At 38.9% G+C, this 23,908-nt stretch overlaps 1 protein-coding gene across 1 annotated transcript in view; it reads left to right on the forward strand.

Moving 5' to 3' along the window:
- PAWR (pro-apoptotic WT1 regulator) overlaps positions 1 to 23,908 on the forward strand; it is a 123,674-nt gene that overhangs the window by 94,853 nt on the left and 4,913 nt on the right. The window contains exons 4-5 of the mRNA XM_006049501.3: positions 19,290 to 19,440; positions 21,760 to 21,864. Of these exons, the coding sequence (XP_006049563.3) occupies positions 19,290 to 19,440; positions 21,760 to 21,864 (256 nt within the window). The remainder of the gene's footprint in view (positions 1 to 19,289; positions 19,441 to 21,759; positions 21,865 to 23,908) is intronic.

Here is a 23,908-nt window from a genome sequence, read left to right on the forward strand (position 1 = left end):
ACGTAGAACATTTCTTAAATATTCACTGAACTCCTTTTTATAAAGCATGTTTAAATGGGGCTTCCCTGGTGATCTAGTGCTTGAGGCTTTGCGCTCCCAGTGCAGGTCCGATCCCTGATCAGGGAACTAGATCCCACATGCCACAACTAAGAGTTTGTATGCTGCAGCTAAAGGCTCCGCATGCCACAGCAGAGGGTGCAGATCCCTGTGTGCTGCAAGTAAGACCCGACACAGCCAAGGATATAAATATTGTTTTAAAAAAACAACTATGTTTCAATAACTTTGGAAAATTATTTGGAGGTGGGGGTCATAAAGTTTCTGAAACTTAAGGTTTAGGAAGGGTGGACCGGTGGTCATGTATTTGTGGGGTTTTTTTCTCCCCAATGTGTAATTTTTGTAATAGAATGTTTCCTTGGTTAAGTTTATAGTGATCTCTTTAAGATAATTTACTGTATTTAACATATAAGAAAAGAACATGTATGATAGCCCCTAACAGAAAAACTTAAATTTATAACAATGAAATAGCGTATATGCTGTAATATATTAATGTAAAGTTACAATATGGACATTAAACTGATGTTGTAGAAAACATTACCTATAAGAATTAATAATTATCGGAAAATTATTACCTATTTATATTAAACAAGTAGGGAGAGCATATAACAAAGGGTATGATAATAAAACAGTGTCTCATATAAAGTGTTCTAAACTTGAACTCTATTGACAAGCTGCTAAATTTCTATGTAAAAGAATATCATGCTTATTTCGGAGAAGAGCTATATTTTTCATCAGATTTTCAAAGGGATCTGCAATCCAAAAAGGTTATGAACTACTAATAATTGATATATTGTGGAATTGTGGCTCAGCTGGTAAAGAATCCACCTGCAATACAGGAGACCTGGGTTCGATCCCTTGGTTGGGAAGATCCTCTGGAGAAGGGAAAGGCTACCCACTCCGAAAGGCTACCCACTCCGGTAGTCTGACCTGGAGAATTCCATGGACTGTATAGTTCATGGGGTCGCAAAGAGTTGGACAGGACTGAGCGACTTTCACTTTTATAACATCTGTGTCTCTGGGTTATTGGGGTTACTGGAGAGATTGATCATGTTATCTGTTTCCCACAGTGAATATGTATCATAACTCTCATAGAGTCTGAGAAATGACTTTTGTATTCAATTGTCGCTCTGTTTATGTGTGTGTGTTTAAAGGGAGAGAGAAAGCCTACCCAGCGGGTGGGGCTGTTTGGGACAGGGACTGCAGTGGTGGAGTACAGTCAGGCAGTGAGCATATTGAGAATGCAGAGGTCAGGCTGGTGCTTGTTGGTTATTTAATTAAGGATCTTACAGTTTATCCAGTACTCCTGAATATTTGATATACTTTCTAAAAGGAGGATTTTATTCAGGAGTCTTGTGTTACTTCTAATTGTGAAACTTTAAAGTATCTTATTTTATTGTTGGCCCACACAAGGGCCAACAAGTTCCAAAGCAAGATATACCATGCAAATTCTCCAGCAACATAGGAACACAGCCCTGAGCTCCAATATACAGGCTGTCCAAAGTTACTACAAAACCATAAACATCTCATAACTCATTAATGGACACTTCATTGCACTCCAGAGAGAAGAAATCCAGCTCCACCCACCAGAACACCGACACAGGCTTCCCTAACCAAGAAACCTTGACAAGCCACCTGTACAAACCCACCCACAGTGAGGAAACTCCACAATAAAGAGAACTCCACAAACTGCCAGAATACAGAAAGGACACCCCAAATGCAGCAATATAAACAGGATGAAGAGACAGAGGAATACTCAGCAGGTAAAGGAACAGGATAAATGCCCACCAAACCAAACAAAAGAGGAAGAGATAGGGAATCTACCTGATAAAGAATTCCGAATAATGATAGTGAAAATGATCCAAAATCTTGAAATCAAAATGGAATCACAGATAAATAGCCTGGAGACAAAGATTGAGAAGATGCAAGAAAGGTTTAATAAAGACCTAGAAGAAATAAAAGACAGTCAATATATAATGAATAATGCAATAAATGAGATCAAAAACACTCTGGAGGCAACAAATAGTAGAATAACAGAGGCAGAAGATAGGATTAGTGAATTAGAAGATAGAATGGTAGAAATAAATGAATCAGAGAGGAAAAAAGAAAAACGAATTAAAAGAAATGAGGACAATCTCATAGACCTCCAGGACAATATTAAACGCTTCAACATTTGAATCATAGGAGTCCCAGAAAAAGAAGACAAAAAGAAAGACCATGAGAAAATACTTGAGGAAATAATAGTTGAAAACTTCCCTAAAATGGGGAAGGAAATAATCACCCAAGTCCAAGAAACCCAGAGAGTCCCAAACAGGATAAACCCAAGGTGAAACACCCCAAGACACATATTAATCAAATTAACAAAGATCAAACACAAAGAACAAATATTAAAAGCAGCAGGGGAAATACAATAAATATCACACAAGGGGATTCCCATAAGGATAACAGCTGATCTTTCAATAGAAACTCTTCAGGCCAGGAGGGAATGGCAAGACATACTTAAAGTGATGAAAGAAAATAACCTACAGCCCAGATTACTGTACCCAGCAAGGATCTCATTCAAATATGAAGGAGAAATTAAAATATCTTATTTTAGCATAAAATTCCTCTAGTTGTAGTCTCATGGTGCTGCCAGTCTTGTCCTCATGGTAGTTTTAGAATAACAATGTTTATCCCCCAACACAGCACCTTCTATTCTTCCCACAGAAGATATGAAAATTCCCAGAGGGGAAAAATTTTCAGTAAACAGTGGTGTTTATCCTTGATAATACTGTTTATTCTTGTTCCTTTTCTGAACATTTCGGTTAATAACTTTGTAACTAAGGGCAGAGGAGGATTCTTTTTGGAGGTGTATTAGTTAGAGACTTGTGTTAACATTCCTGAGTAGAACGTTGCAATCTTTTTGGAGTTAATAAAACAATCTTTTATTCTGGGTATTGTGCACTGTACATATCTAGCCCTGAAAATAGGTTAAAACATTTCTGTTTTTAAAATAAACAGAGCTAAATTTGGCAATAAGAGCTAGTAACACAATTATTCACAATTATGACAGTATTCTTTACAAACATAATACATAGTAGGGACAAATCACTGATTTTTTTTTCAGTAATATTCCTTGTTTTGAATTTGTATATTATCATTTGTATAAAGCAGTAAGAAGGATTTTTAATTAATAGATTAAACTTTTTGAAATCTTATTTTAAGCTTGTATGTACATCAAGCAAATACAAACATATTAGGGTATATCCACATGTTTAGGTTTTTATTTGTAGTTGTCAGCATTGTAGTTTGTATTTGAATAATCATGTGGTTGATGCAGGTGTGGACTTTTTTAAGTGAAAAGAGGCCTTTAAAATGATTCTAGTTCTCTTTTATGTATGCTGCAACTTAGGTGATAACCTTACTCTCTTGATTTTCTTTCTACTGCTCTGCTGGTATTTCCCAGTTTTATTTGTATTTCTTCCTTTCCTGTACTTATTCTTTATGTGTTGGTGTTACTCAGCACTTTGTCTTATTATTTTTGTTCTGTTTATTTGTACTAGAAATTTTTTTCACTCTGATGACTTCAGTTATTATATATACCTATGCTGATGATTCCAAATCATTAGCTCCGTTCCTATATAACCAACAACTTTAAAATACCTATTTTTAGATATCATAGAAGCATCTTAAACTCAGCATGTTCAAAAGCAAACTTGTGAAGCTTAGATTTCAGTGAAAGTGAATGGGATGTTGCTCAGTTTGTCCTACTCTTTGTGACCCTATGGACTGTAGCCTACTAGGCTCCTCTGTCCATGGGATTTTCCAGGCAAGAGTACTGGAGTGGGCTGCCATTTCCTTCTCCAGGGGATCTTCCTGACCCAGGGATCGAGCCCAGGTCTCCTGCATTGCAGGCAGACGCTTTACCATCTGAGCCACCAGGGAAGCCCTAGATTTCAATTCAGTTCAGTTCACTTCAGTCGCTCAGTCGTGTCCGCCTCTTTGCGACCCCATGAATTGCAGCACGCCAGGCCTCCCTGTCCATCCCCAACTCCCGGAGTTCACTCAAACTCAGGTCCATCGAGTTGGTGATGCATGCCATCCAGCCATCTCATCCTCTGTTGTTCCCTTTTCCTCCTGGCCCCAATCCCTCCCAGCATCAGGGTCTTTTCCAGTGAGTCAGCTCTTTGCGTGAGGCAGCCATAGTACTGGAGTTTCAGCTTTAGCATCAGTCCTTCCAAAGAATTCCCAGGGCTGATCTCCTTTAGAATGGACCAATTGGATCTCCTTGCAGTCTAAGGGACTCTCAAGAGTCTTCTCCAACACCACAGTTCAAAAGCATCAATTCTCCAGTGCTCAGCTTTCTTCACATCCATACATGACCACTGGAAAAACCATAGCCTTGACTAGACGGACCTTGTTGGCAAAGTAATGTCTCTTCTTTTCAATATGCTGTCTAGGTTGGTCATAACTTTCCTTCCAAGGAGTAAGCGTCTTTTAATTTCATGGCTGCAGTCACCATCTGCAGTGATTTTGGAGCCTAGGAAAATAAAGTCTGACACTGTTTCCACTGTTTCCTTATCCATTTGCCATGAAGTGATGGGACCAGATGCCATGATCTTCATTTTCTGAATGTTGAGCTTTAAATAAACTTTTTCACTCTCCTCTTTCACCTTCATCAAGAGGCTTTTTACTTCCTCTTTACTTTCTGCCATAAGGGTGGTGTCATCTACACATCTGAGGTTATTGATATTTCTCACGGCAATCATAAAATCAGATGTGTTTTTACAAATTAGAAAAAATTATTATGATGCTTTGTATTTTTAAGTGAAAAATTTAAAAACTCTGTGAGGCATCTCTTTCTGTTATAGCCATTAAAAATAAAAAATGCATGCTCATCTTAGAACTGTACCTTCGAATCTTTATATTTCATAAGTTAAAATAAGTTCCTCAGAAGTAAAGAAGCATCTTCAAATTATACTTTCATTAAGAACATTATAGTCAGTTTTTGTGAAAACAAAGAAAACTTACACCATAGTTAAAATGTACACTTAAAATTCTTTTCATCCCTTTATGTTCTATTTTTTGTGATACAGTAATAATATTTTAATAATACCATGTTCTAAATCATAGTATTTAATTTACATATATATTTGTATAATTATATATGAATATATTATAATCACATATAATAGTATAAATCATAATATAAAACAGATAAATATACATACTAATGTGTATATAGTGAATAAATTTAGAAACCATTCATTGAAATTCTTCTTAAAATAGTTTTCAGTCTCCTGCTTGCTTTTCCAGTGTCATATCTTATCACTCCTATGTTTACATTTCATGCTTTAGCCATATTGGATTTTTCTGTTTCTCATAGGCCACATACTCTTTCATATTTGCACATTCTTATTCCTCTTTTAAGTCTTGAGTTTAAACATTCTTTTAATGCTGTTCAAAGTGTGGTCCTTGAACTGTTTGTTTCTAACCCATGACAAAGTAAGAATAAAACATAGAAGTAAATATTTAGAAGCCTGAATTTCATTTTGACATTGTTATCATCACACCCAGGTTCATGATAAGTGGCCTCCTTTATGAACAGGATATCGACTAATTCAAGTACCATGGTACATATGCGTTTGTTGGTTTTTTTTTAAACTTTTGCTCTAACTTTTTAGAGCAAAACTGAGGAAAAGGTACACAGGTTTCCCATCTAAACCTGTCCTCACAGGTGGATAGCCTCCTTCCTACAGGGAGGTGTATCTGTTACAGTTGATGAACTTACACTGACACATTGTAACCAAATTCCCTAGTTTATATGGTTCTCTCTTGGTGGTGTACCTTCTGTCAGATCAGATCAGATCAGTCGCTCAGTCGTGTCCGACTCTTTGTGACCCCATGAATCGCAGCACACCAGGCCTCCCTGTCCATCACCAACTTCCGGAGTTCACTCAGACTCACGTCCATCGAGTCAGTGATGCCATCCAGCCATCTCATCCTCTGCCGTCCCCTTCTCCTCCTGCCCCCAATCCCTCCCAGCATCAGAGTCTTTTCCAATGAGTCAACTCTTCGCATGAGGTGGCCAAAGTACTGGAGTTTCAGCTTTAGCATCATTCCTTCCAAAGAAATCCCAGGGCTGATCTCCTTCAGAATGGACTGGTTGGATCTCCTTGCAGTCCAAGGGACCCTCAAGAGTCTTCTCCAACACCACAATTCAAAAGCATCAATTCTTCGGTGCTCAGCCTTCTTCACAGTCCAACTCTCACATCCATACATGACCACAGGAGAAACCATAGCCTTGACTAGACGGACCTTTGTTGGCAAAGTAATGTCTCTGCTTTTGAATATGCTATCTAGGTTGGTCATAACTTTCCTTCCAAGGAGTAAGCGTCTTTTAATTTCATGGCTGCAGTCACCATCTGCAGTGATTTTGGAGCCCAGAAAAATAAAGTCTGACACTGTTTCCACTGTTTCCCCATCTATTTCCCATGAAGTGGTGGGCCGGATGCCATGATCTTCGTTTTCTGAATGTTGAGGTTTAAGCCAACTTTTTCACTCTCCACTTTCACTTTCATCAAGAGGCTTTTGAGTTCCTTTTCACTTTCTGCCATAAGGGTGGTGTCGTCTGCATATCTGAGGTTCTTGATATTTCTCCTGGCAATCTTGATTCCAGTTTGTGTTTCTTCCAGTCCAGTGTTTCTCATGATGTACTCTGCATATAAGTTAAATAAGCAGGGTGACAATATACAGCCTTGACGAACTCCTTTTCCTGTTTGGAACCAGTCTGTTGTTCCATGTCCAGTTCTAACTGTTGCTTCCTGACCTGCATACAGATTTCTCAAGAGGTAGATCAGGTGGTCTGGTATTCCCATCTCTTTCAGAATTTTCCACAGTTTATTGTGATCCATACAGTCAAAGGCTTTGGCATAGTCAATAAAGCAGAAATAGATGTTTTTCTGGAACTCTCTTGCTTTTTCTGTGATTCAGCGGATGTTGGCAATTTGATCTCTGGTTGGTCTGCCTTTTCTAAAACCAGCTTGAACATCAGGAAGTTCACGGTTCACATATTGCTGAAGCCTGGCTTGGAGAATTTTGAGCATTGCTTTACTAGCGTGTGAGATGAGTGCAATTGTGCGGTAGTTTGAGCATTCTTTGGCATTGCCTTTCTTTGGGATTGGAATGAAAACTGACCTTTTCCAGTCCTGTGGCCACTGCTGAGTTTTCCAAATTTGCTGGCATATTGAGTGCAGCACTTTCACAGCATCATCTTTCAGGATTTGGAATAGCTCAACTGGAATTCCATCACCTCCACTAGCTTTGTTCGTAGTGATGCTTCCTAAGGCCCACTTGACTTCACATTCCAGGATGTCTGACTCGAGGTCAGTGATCACACCATTGTGATTGTCTGGGTCGTGAAGATCTTTTTTGTACAGTTCTTCTGTGTATTCTTCCCACCTCTTCTTAATATCTTCTGCTTCTGTTAGGTCCATACCATTTCTGTCCTTTATCGAGCTCATCTTTGCATGAAATGTTCCTTTGTTATCTCTGATTTTCTTGAAGAGATGCCTAGTCTTTCCCATTCTGTTGTTTTCCTCTATTTCTTTGCATTGATCGCCGAAGAAGCCTTTCTTATCTCTTCTTGCTATTCTGTGGAACTCTGCATTCAGATGTTTATATCTTTCCTTTTCTCCTTTGCTTTTTGCTTCTCTTCTTTTCACAGCTATTTGTAAGGCCTCCCCAGACAGCCATTTTGCTTTTTTTCATTTCTTTTCTATGGGAATGGTCTTTATCCCTGTCTCCTGTACAATGTCACGAACCTCATTCCATAGTTCATCAGGCACTCTATCAGATCTAGGCCCTTAAATCTATGTCTCACTTCCACTGTATAATCTCATAAGGGATTTGATTTAGGTCATACCTGAATGGTCTAGTGGTTTTCCCTACTTTCTTCAATTAAGTCTGAATTTGGCAATAAGGAGTTCATGGTCTGAGCCACAGTCAGCTCCTGGTCTTGTTTTTGTTGACTGTATAGAGCTTCTCCATCTTTGGCTGCAAAGAATATAATCAATCTGATTTCAGTGTTGACCATCTGGTGATGTCCATGTGTAGAGTCTTCTCTTGTGTTGTTGGAAGGGTATGTTTGCTATGACCAGTGCATTTTCTTGGCAAAACTCTATTAGCCTTTGCCCTGCTTCATTCCGTATTCCAAGGCCAAATTTGCCTGTTACTCCAGGTGTTTCTTGACTTCCTACTTTTGCATTCCAGTCCCCTATAATGAAAAGGACATCTTTTTTGGGTGTTAGTTCTAAAAGGTCTTGTAGGTCTTCATAGAACCGTTCAACTTCAGCTTCTTCAGCATGACTGGTTGGGGCATAGACTTGGATTACTGTGATATTGAATGGTTTGCCTTGGAAACGAACAGAGATTATTCTGTCATTTTTGAGATTGCATCCAAGTACTGCATTTCGAACTCTTTTGTTGACCATGATGGCTATTCCATTTCTTCTGAGGGATTCCTGCCCGCAGTAGTAGATATAATGGTCATCTGAGTAAATTCACCCATTCCAGTCCATTTCAGTTCGCTGATTCCTAGAATGTTGATATTCACTCTTGCCATCTCTTGTTTGACCACTTCCAATTTACCTTGATTCATGGACCTGACATTCCAGGTTCCTATGCAATATTGCTCTTTACAGCATCGGACATTGCTTCTATCACCAGTCACATCCACAACTGTGTATTGTTTTTGCTTTGGCTCCATCCCTTCATTCTTTCTGGAGTTATTTCTCCACTGATCTCCAGTAGCATATTGGGCACCTACCGACCTGAGGAGTTTCTCTTTCAGTATCCTATCATTTTGCCTTTTCATACTGTTCATGGGGTTCTCAGGGCAAGAATACTGAAGTGGTTTGCCATTCCCTTCTCCAGTGGACCACATTCTGTCAAATCTCTCCACCATGACCCGCCCATCTTGGGTTGCCCCACGGGCATGGCCTAGATTCATTGAGTTAGACAAGGCTGTGGTCCTAGTGTGATTAGATTGACTAGTTTTCTGTGAGTATGGTTTCAGTGTGTTTGCCCTCTGATGCCCTCTTGCAACACTTACCGTCTTACTTGGGTTTCTCTTACCTTGGACGTGGGCTATCTCTTCACGGCTGCTCCAGCAAAGCGCAGCCATTGCTCCTTACCTTGGACGAGGGGTATCTCCTCACCGCTGCCCTTCCTGACCTTCAATGTGGGATAGCTCCTCTAGGCCCTCCTGCGCCCACGCAGCCACGGCTCCTTGGACGTGGGATTGGTCTTCCCGGCCACCGCCCCTGGCCTCGGGCTTAGGGGCGTGAGGTAGCTCTTCCCGCCTGTCGCTCCTGGCCTCGGGCTTAGGGGTGTGGGGTAACTCCTCTCGTCGCCGCCCCTGGCCTCGGGCGTGGGTTGCTTCTCCCGGCCGCTGCCCCTGGCCTTGGGGCGTGGGGGCGTGGGGTAGCTCCTCCCGGCCGCCACCCCTGACCTCGGTCGCGGGGTAACTCCTCTTGTCACCACCCCTGACCTTGGACGTGGTGTATCTCCTCTCGGCCGCTCCCCCTGACCTCGGACGCGGGGTAGCTCCTCTCGGCCGTTCCTGTGCCGTCGCAGTCTGGTACTCTCGGCCGCTGCCCCTGACCTCGGACATGGGGTAACTCCTCTTGGCTGCTGCCCTTCGGGCATGGGGCCCTCCCGGCTTCTGCCTCTGACCTCAAACGTGGGGTGGCTCCTCTCGGCCGAGCTAATGTGTAATGCCATGTCTCCATCACTATGTAAAATGATACTATGGTATGATACTATGGTATCATTTTAGTTTCTGATCTTTTTATGCTCCATAGTTTTGCCTTTGCCACAGAGTCATATAATTGAAACCAAACAGTATATAGCCTTCTCAGCTTGGCTTCTTTCACTTAATAATATAAATTTAAATTTTCTCCATATTGTTTCATGGTTTAATAGCCCATTTCTTTTTATGTGGTGAATAATATTCCATTTTCTGGATATCCCACAGTTTATTTATCCACTTGCTCTCAAGTTTTGGCAGTTATAAACAAAGCTATAAACATCCATGCATAGGTTTTTGTGTAGACATATGTTTTCAGCTCCTTTAGATTAATAACAAGGAGCATGATCCATGGTAAGAGTATGTTTAGTTTTATAAGAAAACCACCAAACTGTTTCAGAAGCAGCTGTACCAGTTTACATTCCAACCAGCAGTGAATAAGAGTTAATGTTGCTCTATATCCTCACTAGTGTTGATCCTGATTTTAGTCATTTTAATGTGTGTGTAGCAGTATCTGATTTTAATTTGCATTTCCCTGATTACAGATGATATGGAACATCTTCCTATATGCTATTTCGCCATCTGTATATCTTGTTTTCTGATGAGGTGTCTATTAAGTTCTTTGGCTCATTTTTCAGTCTGGTGGTTTGTTATTGTTAAATTGTAGAATTCTCTGTATATTTTGGATAATAGTTCTTTATCAGATATATCCTTTTGTAAATATTTTCTTCCAGGCTGGCTTGTCTTGTTCTTTTAACATTGTCTTTCACAGAGCAGAGATATTTAAAATTTTAATGAAGTTCAGCTATCAGTCATGGCTTCCCAGGTGGCTCAGTGGTAAAGAATCTGCCTGCCAGTGCATGAGACAAAGGTTTGATCCCTGGGTCAGGAAGGTCTCCTGGAGAAGGAAAAGGCAACCCACTCCAGTATTCTTGCCTCGGAAATCCAATGGATAGAGGAGCCTGGTGGACTACAGTCCAAGGGGTTGCAAAAGAATCAGATACGACTTAGTGACTAAACAGCAACAACTATCAACTATTTTTCATGGATTGTGCCTTTGATGTTTTACCTAAGAAGTCATCAGCATACCCAGAGTCTTCTACATTTTCTCCTATGTTAGTTGTCTTCTATAAGATTATATATTAATAGTTTTGCATTTTTCATTTACGTCTTGATCCATTTTGAGTTAACTTTTGTTAAGGGTATGAGTTCTTCGTTTTATTTTTCATTGCATGCACATGTCCAGTTGTTTTCCATTTGTTGAAAAGACAGTTTTGTTCCATTATATTGCCTGTACCCCTTGTCAAAGAGTTGTGGCTTATTTATGTGAGTCTCTTTCCGCTTCTGTTGCTGTTCCATTGCTCAGTTTGTCTCTTCTTTTACCAGTACTGCACTGTCATGATTACTATAGCTTCAAACTAAGTCTTAAGTTGGGTGGTGTTAGCCCTCCAACTTTGTTAATTAATATTGTGTTGCCTATTCTGGATCTGGCCTCTCCATGTAAACTTTAGAATTAGTTTGTCAGTACCAAAAAATAACTTGTTAGGATTTTGATTGGGCTTGCATTGAGCCAAGAGATCAATGGGAAATCAAAGTTGGGAAGAAGTGGCACGTACCAACATTGACTCTTCCTGTCCACTAACTGGTTTCTCCATTTACTTAGTTCTTCTTTGGTGTCTTTCATCAGTTTTTGTTCTTTTCCTCATATAGATGTTATACATTTTGTTAGATTTATACAGAAATATCTCATTTTGTAGAGAGCTAATGTAAATCTGTTGTTTTAAATTTCAAATCTCACTTGTTCATTTCTAGTGTGTAGGAAAGGGATTGACTTTTGTGTATTACCCTTATGTCTTGCAGACTAGCTGTAATTGCTTACTCATTTCAGGAATTTTTTTGTGTTGGTCCTTTCACATTTTCTCCATAGGTGATCATATCATCTGTGAACAAAGGCAGTTTTATCTCTTCCTTCCCCGTCTGTATACCTTTTATTTCCTTTTCTTGTCTTATTGTATTACCTAGACTTCCAGTAAGATACTGAAAAGGAGTTGGTGAAGGGAGACATTCTTGCCTTGTTGTTGATCATAGCAGGAAAGCTTTGAGTGTCTCACCACTAGGTATGATGTAGGTTTGTGTGTGTGTGTGTAGATATTCTTGATCAGGTTTAGGAAATTCCTTTCTGTGCTTAGTTGTACTTTTTTTTTTTTTTTAATTGTATATAGATGTTATAGGCTCCTCGGTCCTTGGGATTTTCTAGGCATGAATACTGGAGTGGGTTGCCATTTCCTTCTCCAGGGGATCTTCCCGACCCAGGGATCGAACCCGGGTCTCCCGCATTGTAGGCAGACGCTTTACCGTCCAAGCTACCTGGGAAGCCATATAGATGTTAGATTTTGTCAAATGCTTTTTCTGTGTCTGTGTGACATGTGATCCTTCTTTAGCCTGTTACTGCAATAGATTACATAATTGTGTGTGTTTTTTTTTAAAACAGAATCAGCCTTGAATAAATGCCATTTCATTTTTGGTGGATAATTTTTTTCTATACATTCTCAAATTCGATGTGCAAATATTTTGTTAAGGATTTTTGTGTCAGTGTTCATGAGAGATCTTAATCTTTATTTTTTAGTTTTCTTATGATATCTGTCTGATTTTGGTATTAGAGTAATGCTGGCCTCATAAATTAAAATGTATTCCTGTTATTTTTACTTCTGAAAGAGATTTTAGTAATCTGTATAATTTCTTCCTTAGATTTTGGATGGATTCACTAGTGAAGCCATCTGGGCCTGATACTTTCTGTTTTGCAAAGTTATTAATTATTGATTCCATTTCTTTAATACATACCAGCCTATTGAAATTATTTGTTTCTTGTGTGAATTTTGGCAGATTGTAGCTTCCAAGCAATTGATCTGTTTCATCGAGGTTATCAAATTTGTGGTCAGAGTATTACTTTATTATTATTTGCATGTCCATGGAATCTTCAGTGATACTCCCTCTTTCATTTCGGTTGGTAGTCTGTGTCCTCTCTTTTTCTTAGCTTGGCTAGAGGCCTATTGGTTTTGTTGATATTTTTAAAGAAATAGTTATTGGTTCTTTGATTATTCTTTATTGGTTTCTTGTTTTCAGTTTCATTAATTTCTGCTCTAGTTCTTGTTATTCTTTTATCTGCTTATTTTGGATTTAAAATGCTCTTTCTTTCCTAGTTTCCTAGGGTAGAAACTTAGAGTATTGATTTTAGATCTTACATGCGTTCAGTGTACACGTTCCTTTCTAAGCACTACTTTCACTGCATTCCACAGATGATAAGTTTTAAGTTTTTTTTGTTTTGTTCAAAATACTTTAAAATTTCTCTTGAGATTTCTTCTTTGACCCATGTGTTATTTAGAAGTGCATTGTTTAATCTCCATGTTATTCGGGAGTTTTCCAGTTATCTTTCTGTTATTAGTTCTTGTCTAATTCTATTGTGCTCTAAGACCAGGCACAATATGATTTCTAATCTTTTAAATTTGTGACGGTGGGTTTTATGACCCTGAGTTTGGTTTATCTTGATCATCTTGCAAGCTAGAAAAGAATGTATATTTTGCTATGCCTGTGTTATTTTTATGTTGCTGCTGCTGCTGCTAAGTCGCTTCAGTCATGTCTGACTCTGTGCAACCCCGTAGATGTCAGCCCACCAGACCTCCCCGTCTCTGGGGTTCTCCAGGCAAGAACACTGGAGTGGGTTGCCATTTCCTTCTCCAACATTTTTATGTTAGTCATTTGTAAACCAAAATGTGTAAGAATTGAAGAAAATGTGAAGATATATTTACCTTAGAAATCTTGTGTTAAATTTAATCAGACATACTCTTGTTCCATAAATAAAACAATTAAGAAGTAGACATATACTTAAATAAGTAAAAGCTAAAAATCTTTTTTATTCTTTTCAGTTTCTGCTTTATTAGTATTATCTAAATCTAAGAAGTAAATTTTACATTCTTTATTTTTAATCTTAATTTACTTAGGATAAAACAAACTTTACTAGACTTTTTAAAAGAAAAGATACATCTTTTTTTGAGTGTGACAGAAGTAGTAGACCAGAGTATGATAATGATGGAAGTAATTTCAAAGAGATACAGACCAAAAGAGTTTGTACTTGTTTTGTTGGGAAATATTATCCCTTCTATAGTGAGTTCAGTTTTTAGCCATTATTTATAGGGAGGTGCTAAAACCACCCTTATGGCAGAAAGTGAAGAGGAGGTAAAAAGCCTCTTGATGAAAGTGAAAGAGGAGAGTGAAAAAGTTGGCTTAAAGCTCAACATTCAGAAAACGAAGATCATGGCATCCGGTCCCATCACTTCATGGGAAATAGATGGGGAAACAGTGGAAACAGTGTCAGACTTTATTTTTTTGGGCTCCAAAATCACTGTAGATGGCGACTGCAGCCATGAAATTAAAAGACGCTTACTCCTTGGAAGAAAAGTTATGACCAACCTAGATAGCATATTGAAAAGCAGAGACATTACTTTGCCAACAAAGGTCCGTCTAGTCAAGGCTATGGTTTTTCCTGTGGTCATATACGGAGAAGGCAGTGGCACCCCACTCCAGTACTTTTGCCTGGAGAATCCATGGACGGAGGAGCCTGGTTGGCTGCAGTCCATGGGGTCGCTAAGAGTCGGACACGACTGAGCGACTTCACTTTCACTTTTTACTTTCACGCATTGGAGAAGGAAATGGCAACCCACTCCAGTGTTCTTGCCTGGAGAATCCCAGGGACAGGGAAGCCTGGTGGGCTGCCGTCTATGGGGTTGGCACAGAGTCGGACACGACTGAAGCGACTTAGCAGCAGCAGCATGTATGGATGTGAGAGTTGGACTGTGAAGAAAACTGAGTGCCAAAGAATTGATGCTTTTAAACTGTGGTGTTGGAGAAGACTCTTGAGAGTCCCTTGGACTGCAAGGCGATCCAACCAGTCCATTCTAAAGGAGACCAGCCCTGGGATTTCTTTGGAAGGACTGATGCTAAAGCTGAAACTCCAGTACTTTGGCCACCTCATGTGAAGAGTTGACTCATTGGAAAAGACTCTGATGCTGGGAAGGATTGGGGGCAGGAGGAGAAGGGGACGACAGAGGATGAGATAGCTGGATGGCATCACTGACTCGATGGACGTGAGTCTGAGTGAACTCCAGGAGTTGGTGATGGACAGGGAGGCCTGGCGTGCTGCAATTCATGGGGTCACAAAGGGTTGGACACGACTGAGCGACTGAACTGAAAACCATAGTGGGGTTATTTGCAGTACTGTACTGGCTGCTGAAACAATAAAACCACCAAATTTAAGTAGCATTTATATGCACGGCATTACATTCACAACCACAAATGGCTTATTTGAAAGAAAGACTGTCACAGTTAAGAAGCTGACAGAAGCAGATCATCAGGATTTCATTAGTGTTTTGTGAGTTTCTTTTCCAGTCTGACTTCAGGTTGCTGACATTAAAAACTAGGTATGAAAAGTGAAAGATGTTTGCTGGAAGTTGTTGGATGAGTCTGTAGCAAAGTAGATAGTTCATGTAATGCTTCTCAGCTACACCCATAATTTGTTATATTTAGGGATACAGAAGACCGATTCTTTGACAAAGCAGGATAGCAGGAATTTTTGTTACAGTATGATCAATACCTTGATTTTGCTGACATAACAGTAATGTGAAGAAAGAAGTTACTTTTCATCTTCTTTGTTGACAAACAATGCTTGCTGTGAAGTATATAAAACTTTGAAGGGCCAACAGATGCGGTTTGGAATGTTTGTTTGTTTTGCAGGAGTGTGTTCTGATTAGATAGAGACAGTGATAGGGAGCAGTGCTGCAGCCTGTGCCAGAGCACAGATCAATGTCTCCTGCTTTCATTGACAAATTCTGGTTAGGCCGGCTGAGATAAACAGTCACTACAGGCGTGAATTACTGAGACGCTGATAACATTAAAGTTGTGGTTTAAAGAAAATTAAAAGATATGAACTGTTAGCCTATGCTGACGTATACAGTGATTTTTAGAGGGAAACATTTTGACAAAAGTGTTTGACTTTTGGGATGAAAACTTCATGTTTTTACAAGCAAAAACCAGGTTTTATAAATCAACTATACTTCAGTCTTCATTCTAATCCCCAAAAAAGGCAATGCCAAAGAACACTCAAACTACCTCACAGTTGTGCTCATTTCTTATGCTAGCAAAGTAATGCTGAAAATTCTCCAAGCCAGGCTTCAACAGTACATGACCCAAGAACTTCAGATGATCAAGCTGGATTTCGATAAGGCAGAGGAACCAGAGATCAAATTGCCAACATCCCATCATAGAAGAAGCAAGAGATTTCCAGAAAAACATCTACTTCTGCTTCATTGACTATGCTAAAGCCTTTGACTGTGTGGATCACAACAAACTGTGGAAAATTCTGAGAGAGATGGGAATACCAGACCACCTGACCTGCCTTTTGAGAATCCTGTATGCAGGTCAGGAAGCAACAGTTAGAACTGGACATGGAACAACAGACTGGTTCCAAATAGGAAAAGGAGTACGTCAAGGCTGTGTATTGTCATCCTGCTTATTTAACTTATATGCAGAGTACATCATGCAAAATGTCAGGCTGGATGAAGCCCAAGCTGGAATGAAGATAGCTAGGAGAAATGTCAATAACTTCAGATACGCAGATAACACCACCATTATGACCGAAATCGAAGAGGAACTAAAGAGCCTCTTGATAAAAGTGAAAGAGGAGAATGAAGAAGTTGGCCTAAAACTCAACATTCAGAAAACAAAGATCATGGCATCTGGTCCCATCAGTTCATGACAAAGAGATGGGGAAACAATGGGAACAGTGATGGACTTATTTTCTTGGGCTTCAGAATCACTGCAGATGGTGACTGCAGCCATGAAATTAAAAGACACTTGCTCCTTGGAAGAAAAGCTATGACAAATTTAGACAGCATATCAAAAAGCAGAGACATCACTTTGCCAACAAAGGTCCGTTTAGTTAAAGCTATGATTTTTCCAGTAGTCACATATGGATGGGAGAGTTGGACCATAAAGAAGGCTGAGCACTAAGGAATTGATGCTTTTGAACTGTGGTGTTGGAGAAGACTCTTGAGAGTCCCTTGGACAGCAAGGAGATCAAGCCAGTCAATCCTAAAGGAAGTCAACCCTGAATATTCATTGGAAGAACTGATGCTGAAGCTGAAGCTCCAGTACTTTGGCCACCTGACGTGAAGAGCCAACTCATTAGAAAAGACCCTGATGCTGGGAAAGATTGAAGGCAGGAGGAGGAGACGACAGAGGATGAGATGGTTGGATGACATCATTGACTAAATGGACATGAATTTGAGCAAGCTCTGGGAGTTGGTGAAGGACAGGGAAGTCTGGCGTGCCGCAGTCCATGGTATTGCAAAGAGTCAGACACGATTGAGCAACTGAACAACTAGAAATATTTCAATTTTAAAAGAGGAAACTAGTTTGATCCCCAGCCTTTTAAATATGTGTATGAGACTTATATGTCTGATAGCATCATTCTTTTAAAAAAAAAAAAAATGATATTAATTAGCCTTTTGTGCAAGAAAGAAATGCCATGTTTTTAGCGTTACATAAAGACAAAGAAAAAAAATGAAAGAAATTTGGGGGGGAAAGATTTTTCAAATTGTTGTGGTTCGTTCTCCAATACATCAGTAAGTGATGATTTTAGTATTGCACATTTGCAAAATGTTATAATCCATTACCTTACAAATTTGATAAGATACACTTTGAATTTTATTTTCCATCAAAAGAAAACCCTTGCATAGGGAGTTAATGGATCAAAATTCTATTATTTTCATCAAAAATTGTTTCAGATTTAGTTGTAATTTTAATGGATAAATGATTGGAACTGGCTACCAGTAAAGGATTGGGGACAAATTTTGAAAAGTGTCATTTTCTGCATAGTGGGTAATAATGAGTATCCTGAGCTTGCTCAAATCACTTTAAAGTCTCTTCTCTTCTGGTCAGTGTACATCGGTGAAACCAATTTTTCTATTGTGAATGGTATTAAATCATAGAGGTAGTTTAGATATACTTTACCCCTTGTGATCAGCATTGTCATCAGTCCAAGCTAGAGTAGGTTGATGAGCAAGAGAGATTCTAGTCTCCAAGAAAACCCCCAGGAAGCTCTGCCTCCTAGTGTTTTCACCGTGTGTAATCCTTCCCACATCCAGCGCAGGGCTGATGTGGTAGTGTGTCGCCTGTGAGCTTCGGTCACAAGAGACTGCAGTGTGTCTTGGTGGTTGTGTCACTTGTCTCTGGAAGCAGCTGTCTTGTGAACAGTTCAGTAGAGAAGCCCACATACTGAGTAACTGAGGCTTTTGACCAGTCGCCGGTTTGAAACCGAGGCGTTTTGCCATCAGTCCTGTGAATGAGCTTACAGCCAAATTCTCCTCCAGACCAGGCAAGCCTTCAGATGACTGTAGTCCTGACCAACGTCTTGACTAAAACCTCATAAGAGACCCTGAAATACAAGCACCCAGCTAATGTGCTTCCAGATTCCTGACCAACAGAAGCTGTCAAATAATTGTGTTGTTTCAAGCCACTAAATTTTGGCATAATTTTTTATGCAGTAATAGATAACTAATGCAAAAAAATAAGAAGCAAGCTTATTATATTAAAGACTTACATGCTATTAGTTCAGAGTGTGAATTGCTGTTTAATATGAAGAATTGCTATTTCACTGATAAATTTTGGTTAAATAATTAAGAATTACAAAATGATAGAAGTTGCCAGTTTGACAGCTGTTTTTAAATAATAATTGCCTATGTGCATACTTCCAGTGATGATGACTCATTTTCATGTAATTCTTTTTCTTGTTTATCCTATTACTGAAATATAATTTTACGGGTCTGAATCTAGTGCAACATTTAGGCATACATTTTGTATGATGTTTTTCACTTTTATCTTTCCAATTCAATTCTACTTGATCTTACTAAAATATTGGCCCATGATGTAATGGAATTTAAAAATAAAAGGAGAAAGAAAGTAGTTCTTCACTACTTCGTACATTTCTACTAATCTACATTAGGTCCCCTCTCATAGTTCTCAGAGTACCTTACGCTTAACCTTATTGTGATGGTTGTCTTGGTTTATTGTCATTGATCATGTTCTTGTTACACGGGAAGTTCTGTGAAAGTCACAGTCCATGTCTGTGCTTCCTGTTACACCCTCAGTGCCCAAAACAATGTCTGGTACTTAGCAGCTTCTCAGTAGATAGATTAGTCAAAAGAATTAATTTTTTTGTATTTTTATTATATTGAAATAATGATTAACTTCTATAATTATAAATAATTTGGCTATCATAATCATGTATCCTCAGGGGAATGGTAATTGTTTATGGTAAATAGAAAATACTCTTTGCACTCTTCCTGCTGAATATAAGGTATCTTTAAAAAAATGTGTATCTTTTTAATTTCCGTAGCACAACCACCGCCTCTGAAGAAGATGTCTCAAGTAGATTTCCCCGAACAGATAGAAGTGGATTCAGCAGGTATAACAGGGATGCAAATGCTTCAGGTAATTTGGTCTCAAGTAGCAGCACATTGGAAAAGAAAATTGAAGATCTTGAAAAGGTATGAATTACAAATTATTTAAGATCTATGAAATTAATATACCATTAGGATTCCTTTTTCACTTTCAAAGCAGCTGAGAGAGAAAAATTGAAATGTGTAAGGATGAGGCAGTACCAGGAAAGGGAAGAAAATGAGGGGCATGATGGGAGATACTGTTAGTGTTCATTGGTACTTGTACGTGTAGTCAAACAGCAGCTTTGAATCAGTCTTAATTAGATATTTCCTAGATGCATAGTGGCTAAGCATTTTCTGATTTCTTAGTGCTGTTCCATCCAGTTCTGTTGATGTTAAAACTTTTAGAAATGGAGTCAGTTCTTGAATTGCTTAGTATTTAATGGCTCCTCTCATTCTGCCAAGAGTTATCTTTAATATTGATGTATTGAACACAGTCTTTGCCTTTGAAATGGTTGGAAGCATATGCTAGCAGTGTGTACTACTGTGTGTTTATTATTATATAGTCTATTCAGTTTGTAGACTTTCCTCTACATTCTGAGTTAGCGCCTAGAGCCACTGTGATGTCTGCAACGATTTTAAGAGTAAACCTGTTTGAGAGTATCTTTGTGGCTCAGACAGTAAGGAATCGGCCTGCAATGAAGGAACTGTGGATTTCATCCCTGGGTCAGGAAGGTCCACGCTGGAGAAGGGAATGGCTACCCAGTCCAGTATTCTTGCCTGGAGAATTCAATGGACAGAGGAGCCTGACGGGCCACAGTCCATGGAGTCATCAAGAGTCGGACATGACTGAGCGACTAACACTTGAGAACATGTCAAATGAATATTGGCATTAATTTATTAACCATGGGTCCTCAAGTTTGTTCTGTAGACATTCAACCCCTAAAATTAATAATGGTGCTGAATTACTTTCTGATTGTTCAAAGCATATCTTGTTGAATTGAAATTATTCCTTGTAAGATAAAAGTTGCTTTAAGTAGAGATTGAATTTTACTCTTTTTTATAACATTATGATTATTTTTAGTTCACATTTGAACTTTAACACTAGTTTCTGTGAGTTTAAATTGAAAAACTTTAAGGGATATATAGTATACTAGTTTTCAAGTCTGTGCATGCTCAGTCGCTCAGTTGTGTCTGACTCTTTGTAACCCTTTCAACTGCTCCTCCGTCCTTGGGTTTGTTAGGCAAGAATACTGCAATGGGTTGCCATTTTCTCCTCCAGGGGATCTTCCTGACCCAGGGATTGAACCTGCGTCTCCTGCATTACAGGCAGATTCTTTACCTCCAAGCCATCTGGGAAGTCTTAATAGTTTTCAAGGGGGTTCATCAAAAAAGGCTTTTAAAGTTCACAGAAGTTTGGACTGAGTTGTTGGCAGCAGCAGATTAATGAGACTGTCTGACTGCTTTCCTCTGAGGTCATAAGAAAGAAGCCAAATTCTGGCTGAGACTTTTTCAGTTCGGCTTCACTTTTGCTTCTCAGATGGCTGACCCAGCCTAAAGTCCTGGATTCTAAATAAGATTTCTCTGAAAAAGGTGTTGCATTGTTTCTTTTTGTTTGTTTGTTTTGTTTTTGGCCATACACGGCTTGGTGGATCTCAATTTCCCCAACCAGGGATCAGACCCACACTCCCTGCAGTTAGAAGTGTAGAGTCTTTACTGAATGGCTGGGGAAGTCACTGCATTGTTTAAGGGGGAAAAAAGTTTAAAAGCTAATATCATTTTCAGCTGCTTCATTTTACCCATTTGTCAATTAACTGGCAGAGCCAAAAGTAAAATGGAGGATCACTATTTTTCTGTTTTCCACAGAGCAATCTCCTTTTCTTAAACTTTGTATTTTGAACAAAAGTTTTGAATTTCCTTCAGCAGGGTATTAGTCATTTAATATTAAGAGATACTAAAGACCTAAAGTCATTGTGCTTAATTGCTCAGCCATGTCTGACTCTTTGCAACCCTATGGACTGTATGTAGCCCGCCAGGCTCATCTGTCCATGGGGGTTCTCCAGATAAGAAGACTGGAGTGGGTTGCCATGCCCTTAGCCAAGGGATCTTCCCAACCCAGGTCCCTGCATTGTAGGCAGATTATTTACCATCTGAGCCACCAGGGAAGCCCATTTGAGTATTGGTATTTGTTAAAAACTTGTGTAAACATTGATTTAATCAGAAGTATATTTTACAATCCTGTTTCCTCTCATTCACTGGTTCTTTTCTGTGGGATGGGTTCCTCCTTCCCTCCTCAAGTGACTTAAGAAAGTCACTGGAAATTTTCATATATCTAAGGTACTTCACCAGATTTAGTGGATGTATTCTATTTAAGATTAGAAACAACTTGTTACTTCTCAATTAATACTTTCTAATTTTATGTACCAGGAGGTGGTAAGAGAGAGGCAAGAAAACTTAAGACTTGTGAGACTAATGCAAGATAAAGAAGAAATGATTGGAAAACTCAAAGAAGAAATTGATTTGTTGAACAGAGTGAGTATTCACATATTTCATTTTAATGGTTTTGTTTTTTCCTCTCAATTGGATGAAAATACAGAAATATGAAGAAGTAATTTTATTTAATAATGTGAACTGAATAGTTCATTCCTTTGTTAATGTCACAGTAATTTGTGGTAGTCAGGACTGTCATTTCATTCCATAAACTGATTCTTCTGGCCAATTGTCAGTTGTATTTATATTATTCTTCTGGGGATGGACCAGTGAATGGATTTGGTTTGTGTTTTGTTGGAGTCTGGATGCGAGAGGCAGCTTGGTCCGCGCCACGCATAGCATGTACAGCGGTACTGGCACAGAGCTGCCTCAGAGAAGAGCTGAAATCGCTCTTTCTTGCTATAAGAAACTCCACGTGTCTCTGGTTTTGCTGTATTTTGACCACTTTTGCCCGCTCCAGTTATACGTATTCATCCCCCGTTTTAGGTTTAGCCTTACTCCAAGTTCTCTATTACTACTAGTCATAACCCTTTTTCCCTTTCAGCCCTAGTATTTACTTCCTGCTTAAGAAGTAGGTATTAATGCTAGGCCATACTTAGGTAATGGTTATGAGAAGTGATTTCGTAGTTTTCCTTTTTTGAAGGCTTTACATAAGATGGAAGAAAGAAATTTGTTTCAGGGGAAAAAGGAACAAATTCTTAATCCAGTCTTAACTCTAATTCTAAAAGCAGAGAAAATAGAAAGCTGCATTATGTGCAGACTCATTCTAATACAGCTCCATGGCATTAACTGTAGGGTGTACAGGAGGACACTGAAACTCAGGCCAGGTGTAGGAATTGCATAGTTATATGCTGAGCCAGTAATTGACCTTCAGGTATTCAATAGTGTTAATTTTAAGTAAGCTCTTTCATTCTTGATGACTGCCTTTCATCTTGGTTCAGAACATGGGCATTCCTCTATTGGCTATAGAATGTGATTTAATAAAATCTGCAAATATGTTTGATTTCTGTGATGTACTGGCATTGTCTTAGGCACTGTGTTTATTAAAAAGCATAAGACACCTGCCTTTACAGAGTTTATAACCTAATAATGATATATGACTGTATTATTTTATCATTTAATGATAAATCTTAGATAGGTCTCAGTTGTGGTACTTTTAAAAAGGAATCTCATATCTTTATTATTTTTTTTTCCAACAAATTACTTTCCTAATATCATTTATTTACTTTGTGAGTAAATACAAATTCTGTGTTTGTACTTTTAGAACTCAATTCAAAGACAGTATACTAAATGTATCAGAATGCTGCTGTCCAATAGTGTGCTTAGAATTCAGATTTATCTCTCCAAGTTTAGTATTTTGAATTGCAAGGGTAAATCTATAAATGTCTGCTTTTCCAACCATCAGTGAATAGTCTGCCTTGAAATCGTGTTTCTTCAAACTAAAAATTACAGTGGATTGTCTTTGTATTTATCAAGTGATTGTATTTATGGCACTGGGATTAATATAGACAACAGAGACCTGGAATCTGATAGCTTTAAAGCTGGAGGGTAATTACGTAGTGGCTTTTGCATGTTTGTAAACTCGAAAACCTTTCTCTCAACTCGGTAAGCCCCAGATCTCCTTTTCTGTATGCCTCAGTTATGTCACCTCCCCAGAGTCTCACTCCTCAACATGAACACTTGTTAAGATCACCCAAGGTGGTGGAAGTCTATATAGAACTTGTACTTGGGTCCTTCCCAATGCCTAATGTGATACACGTTTGCAGTCCGAGGCCCCAGACCTCTTACTGACTGCATATGTATTTAGCCCTTAATTTGGGGAAGGAGGGATTTTTTTTTTTAACTAAAAACTTGTCATTTTTGATTAGAAATTGGAAGGTTCACAACAAACAGTTCTGCTTTCTGACTTCTCTTTAAAAACTGAAAGATCTGACAAGAGCTGGCCTGCATTATCATGATGCCAGTGAGGAGTCTAAGAGTGCATGCTGCCTTTACCTGGGGCACATACTCCTTCTGAAATTGTTTTCAGAACTAGTCCATGTTTCCAAATTAATTGTTTATATGAATTATCTTTGAATGTGCATTT

This window comes from Bubalus bubalis, chromosome 4, assembly GCF_019923935.1.
Source record: "Bubalus bubalis isolate 160015118507 breed Murrah chromosome 4, NDDB_SH_1, whole genome shotgun sequence".
NCBI classification, from domain to species: Eukaryota; Metazoa; Chordata; class Mammalia; order Artiodactyla; family Bovidae; genus Bubalus; species Bubalus bubalis.